We start from the raw sequence: 6,065 nt of genomic DNA, 5'->3' as shown, positions 1-6,065 counted from the left end.
GAATGTTTTGGTTTTCTCCCTTGGATTTTTCACCATTCTTCCTTGTTCCGGTGCACAGTTTTATTTATATGTAGGCCTATGTGGAGTAGGTGAATAAGTTTTTAATAAACCTGTGAAAACAAGGATCAGCTCTTTATCGCCAAATGTATTTCTTTTTGAAAAGTTAACAGAAATATTCCTAATTAACAGAATAGTAACAGCCCCCCCCCCCCCTGCGGAGCACGCCATCAACTTCACCCAACGAAATGAAACAAAATGTTTATAGACCTAGAGAATGACCTAGAATCTAGATGTTGAACTATTTTATGTTAACCAGTGCTCGCCCCTCCCGGAAATTTTAAGTGCACCCCCCCCCCCCAGAAAATTCAAGTGCCACCCCTTCCTCCTCCCGGAAAAAAAACCTGTTCAGTGACATCTGTGGGGGGATGGAAACTTTCGGGTGGAGTGGGGGGGGGGGTTGGGGGGGAGAGGCGTAGCGACCCCTTCCCGGCGCCGGGGACAAACTTTCGATTTGCACCCCCCCCCCCTTCAAACTTCGATTTGCATGCACCCCCCCCCCCAAACTTCCGATTACTTTTTCCAACCCATTTTGGCGCCCCCTAAGGTCGGCGCCCGGGGACATATGTCCCCCCCCCCTGCCCCCATCGCTACGCCTCTGGGGGGGTGAGAGGTTACTTACATTTCCGTGTGTATGTATGGGGGGGCCGGGGCACTAATTGAAGTATTTATTTTGTATATTCTATTTCATTCGGGAAGGTGGAGCGGTAGTGGTAGATGTGCTTCGGCGTCGGTGGAGGAGGGCGGTGTCCCCGAAGAGACGCCTGACAGAAACTCTGAAAAGCGTTGTTTTGAGCGACTCGAAAGCGCAATATGCTCGGCTGCTCGTAACATACATATTGTAGAATCTAGATCTTGAATCTAGTTAATAGTAGTAGGTAAAGTGCTTCATATGTGTCGCAAGTGTAAACGCAGTGAAGGGATTTGTCTAAATTAAAAAAAAAAACTTGTCCAAGTTCAATATTAAGTGGAAACAATCAGAGTTTCTTTCAGGCATCTCTTCGGGGGGGGCCAAAGCCCCCCCCCCCCCCCCGAATTTTTTTTTACCCCCCCCCCCCCGAACGAAATGAAATTTATATAATTTATATAGAAAATATATACTTTTAACAGTGTCCGCTCCGCCCCCCCCCCCCCCCGAAGAAAGTTTACCGCCCCCCCCCCCGAAGATTTCAAGTGCCCCCCCCCCCCCCCCCGGAGAAAAAAGTCTGGAAGAAACACTGGAAACAATTAAATACGTTAGTTTGTCTAATTAACTAGATTAGGTATAGAGAATCTAGATCTTGATCCAGTTATTAAATTCAAAATTTACATATTTAATCCAGAGTTTCTCCCCCCACCCGAAGAGTCTACATTTACATAGGAAATGTATACTTTTGACAGTAACTTTTGACCCCCCCCCCCCCCCCCCCCCATCCCCCGGAAATTTTAGTCCGCCCCCCCCCCCCCCCCGAAAATTTCAAGTGCACCCCCGGAGAAAAAAAGTCTTGAAGAAACACTGATTTAATCTGCGTAACGACGTATTGTAAGGTCTATCATATGTTGTTTTTTTTTTATTTTATTTTACATGGATATTTACGAAAATAAAATAAGTGTAGCTTCGTTTTGAATGCGTCACAGTGCTATAGTAACAGGCTCTTTAGCGGGTTCGAAAGAACGGAAGGCAGAAGAAGAATAAAAACAAAAAAACTTGCTTGTAAACCGAATAAAAGGTGGAGTTGTCTTATAAATATATAGATTCTAAATCTATATTTATACAGTTTTACATCTTTTACCTTGTTAGAGTTAGGGTTAGGCTAGATCTAGAGTCAAATCTAATTCTTATACTTAGACTAAGTCTTAGTTAGTTATATTATGTTCGAAGTGTCTACTCGGAATAAGATTTTTCGGCAAAAGATAGCTCTGCGCATGCGCAGTGACCTATGGCTAGGGTTAGAATGAGGGTTAGGGGTAGGATTAGGGATAGGGTTAGGGCTAGGGTTAGGGATAGGATTAGGGCTAGGGTTAGGGATAGGATTAGGGATAGGGTTAAGGATAGGATTAGGGTTGGTATTAGGCCATAATTAGGGTTCTGCGGTTGTAAACACACGCATGCGCAGTACCATCGAAAACATCGCCGCTAAGTCGTAGTTTCTCTCCATTGCGCATGCGTATCGCATGCGTATCTTATTCCGACTAGAATCGGCCTATTATGTTAGGGGCCTATAAACTTTAAACTAAATTACTAAAAGTAAAAGAAAAAAGGAAAAATAAAATAATAATTTTAATAATTTATTTAAATTAATTTAAAAAAAAAATTAAAATGAAATAAAATGTATCTAGATCTAGATCTAGTAAAATTATTAAATAAATATTAACTAGAGTCTATGCCTATTAAAGGCCGATTCTAGTCGGAATAAGATACGCATGCGATACGCATGCGCAATGGAGAGAAACTACGACTTAGCGGCGATGTTTTCGATGGTACTGCGCATGCGTGTGTTTACAACCGCAGAACCCTAATACCAACCCTAATCCTATCCTTAACCCTATCCCTAATCCTATCCCTAACCCTAACCCTAACCCTAGCCCTAACCCTATCCCTAATCCTACCCCTAACCCTCATTCTAGCCCTAACCCTAGCCATAGGTCACTGCGCATGCGCAGAACTATCTTTTGCCGAAAAATCTTATTCAGAGTAGACACTTCGTTATTTATTAGTATTAAAAATTAAAATACCTAGGCCTAGAGATTATGACTGCTCTCTATAGTATAGTACTCTATAACTACTATACACTCTATATAATATTGACTATAGGCCCTATTGATCTGTATTCTCTATTCAGTGTGAATGAATGTATTTTACATACTGTGTTTTAATGATTAGAAACATAATGAACATACAATTTGATATTAGAAGTCTAGTGGAAAGCAGGCAGTCTCCTCTAGCTAACTCATGTGGTTTTAGGGTAAAATACTCCAAAATTTTTTTAGTATGGTGCATCTACCTACCTAGTGTCTACTCTATGCCCTGCACACACAGCATATGCCAAAGGCCTAAGGCTTACTAATTAGTGTTAGTATTGTTATGCTAGTAAACTTTTAGGTCTTTGAATTAGCAAGGATTAGGGTTAGGTCTGATGTATCAGAATATATATTAAATTAATTTATTGCTAGCCGTATTTGGATATTATTAGCCAAATGAAAATGTATTTAATTAAAACAATTAATTTTAAAATATACAAGAAATATTCTTAAAGTTGGACACCCATACATAAACCCAGTATCTAGAAAACACTTAACTTGTATGGTTTAGCCGCAGTTAAGGTTAAGTTTTGATCTTACATTAGATTAGTAATAAAACAACACCATATGTAGATTTAGATGTTAGATTTACAAACATGTAGGCCAGACTGTTTTGGCAAATACCTTTTTTTATTAAAATGTTCCTCTTTATTTTCAGTATTTGTCTAATCATTATGGAGACAGAACTTACTTCCTTTTCTTTGAGAGAAGATACAAAGAAATACCTAGCAGAGCACAAAATACCTCAGGTAAACTTCCAAAATGTTATTTTAATTTTTTAGTTATTATTTTTCTCTAAAATGACTATTCTTGTGCATTTTCAGTCAGTTTTTGTTAATGGGGTTGATTGTTAGGCATATTGTTATTGAAATAAAAAATAATTTAGTACATATTTCAAGAAAATGTTAAAATACAATCATGCATAAAAAATATTCTAGATCATTTTAAATATTAAAAAAATTCACCTTTGAAAATAACAGCTTTTGAAAATATAATTTTATAATTTTTCACAGCTTTTTGAGTCACTTCTGAGCTCTTTAATGATGGAACGCCCTGAGAATCCAGTAGAATACATAGAGAATAAGATGTGCCAAATTCGTGATATTGGGCCAGAGAATATCAACTGGGAGACCTTGATATCACACCTTCATCCATACAGAGATAACATACGGCGCCAACTCATCAGAGATGGGAGCATCTTTGACAAGGAGTACTCTGAGATACTTGGCGAGGTACAACTCGTTATGACTCAATTTGTTTTCATCTTCACGCTGTTGTAAAAAATTTATTTTAAGAACTTAATTTTTTTAAAAGTAAATTCCTGAAATGTTATTCTATTTTTTGCCCTAATCCATAATTTAAACATTGTTGATAAGAAAAACCGTTATTTCCTTTCCTATATTTCATTTCTTATTTTATTTTTTATTTTAAGATGGAGGACTTTGAACAGAGAAAGAAGGATTGCTTTGAATTTATTGCTCAAGAAAGATACAAACCAGAAATATTTTCACTTACTGAGGCCAATTCTTAGCGGTGGTTGTGGACAGGAGAAGCATTTCTTGCTCTTCAAAGGCAAAGTGTTTAAGAACTGAGATTATTTATTTCCTTTCATTTTTCAGGTAATAATTCTAATTTTATATTTACTTCTAAAAACAATTCCTAAGTTTTGCTATGTTTAGAACATTTAAGGAATTTAGAAGCAAAAAGATTCAGAGCCAAATATTTTGCAAGAAATCAAGTTTCCCTTAATCACAAAAATAGTTAAGGTTGGTGATAGTTTGTTTAAATATCTGCTGAGTAAAATGTATTTTTTTCAATTTGGTTTATGTTTACAGCACCAAACTTAACATAGTTACAAATGCGTTTTAAAGAGAATTTAAAAAAAAAAAGCAACAATTTCTTTTCAGTTATTGAAATTGTAAATTGCTTACATTTCAAATTGAAATGATATTTAATCATTAAATGTAAAAAATAAGATTCTTTATATACCATAACATTACATAAAGTGCAATAAGCAAGTCTTAATGTCATTAAACAACTTCATAACAACCCATTATTTGAAAATTTTTAATAAGAAAGTGTTGTTTGAAAAATAAATTCATTCAGAAAATTTAAAAATGTTACTTTTGATAAAATATTTTATGAAAATAATGTTTGTGTGTGTGTGCGTGTGCTAAGATACAGATTGTTCTTTCATAGAACAGATATTTTGCTCATTCTCATGCATCTGTGCACTGTCTAAATAGATGTATCATTTTCATCAGAATTGTACATTTGATATTCAGATACAATACATCTAAAAATATGAATGTAAATTTTTTTTTTTTCTTCAAGATACCATACAGTATTTGATGTCATTGTATTGATAATTTTATCTTCTACTTGAATCCATTAAACATTAAAAATGTTTAGTTAATAATTACTTATTTCAGTTTTAACAATTTTTTGGGGATTGTAAATTTTTTTATTAAGCTCAATTTTGGAAATAAATACACCAGTTAAAAATGTAGGTCTAATGCCTTCCATCTTGCCTCAGTAATTGATAATCTGAACAACCATTTTAAAATAATGTGGATTGCATTTATATCATTTGTATTCACATTGTTTTTTCCCCTAACATGTAAGTACCTTATTTACAATATTAAAAAGAGTTTTCAAAGCCACAGTTTTACAATTTGTATGATTTTCTTGCTTAACCTGTGCACTGTGATTTACTTACCTGTTCTGTACTGCTGTTGTTTTGTGTATGAGAAACAGGCCTGAGAATGAACATTGATTTTGATAGTGTGTTAAATATTTAGTGAAACTGACATTATAGTAGATGTAATTGCATAGATTACCTTTGTGTACTTTATACTTGTTGGACTCAGTAGAATGTATGTGTACAACCTCAGCCATCTTGAATAAGAAACCATGAATCATCTGGTCTGGTTTTGCTGTAAAGCATCGTAGAGTTGAATAAAGTTTAAGAAATATATTTCACTCCAAGACCTCACTACCAACCTTCGCAATCTCATGCTATATGAGGTAGATTATAGCTCATTTATTGATAACATGATACATTATATTCTAACTTTATAAATACATTTTCTGGTGGTGTTAAAATAAAAAAAGTTGTTTGGGATTGTTGGGGATTTATTATTGATCCAAGTGTGATATATGTTACTGTACATTTAAGCTATACTGAAGTGGGCTGACAAAACATTAGAGATGGCCAAATCCTCACT

General features: G+C 35.4%; 1 protein-coding gene across 1 annotated transcript; it reads left to right on the top strand.

The window, feature by feature from the left end:
* The first annotated feature begins 1,672 nt into the window (after positions 1-1,672).
* Positions 1,673-5,505, top strand: LOC131930763 (F-box and leucine-rich repeat protein 13-like). The gene is made up of 4 exons (XM_059287370.1): positions 1,673-1,766; positions 3,497-3,587; positions 3,852-4,070; positions 4,271-5,505. The coding sequence occupies exons 2-4, from the start codon at positions 3,513-3,515 to the stop codon at positions 4,367-4,369; spliced, it is 393 nt and encodes a 130-aa protein (XP_059143353.1). The 5' UTR covers positions 1,673-1,766; positions 3,497-3,512; the 3' UTR covers positions 4,370-5,505.
* The last annotated feature ends 560 nt before the right edge of the window (positions 5,506-6,065 follow it).

The sequence above is a fragment of the Physella acuta genome, unplaced genomic scaffold (genome assembly GCF_028476545.2).
Source record: "Physella acuta isolate Inbredline_101_S28 unplaced genomic scaffold, ASM2847654v3 ptg001839l, whole genome shotgun sequence".
Lineage (NCBI taxonomy): Eukaryota > Metazoa > Mollusca > Gastropoda > Physidae > Physella > Physella acuta.
Note: the sequence above shows the minus strand (reverse complement) of the source record. Positions and strands in the feature narration are given on the sequence as shown.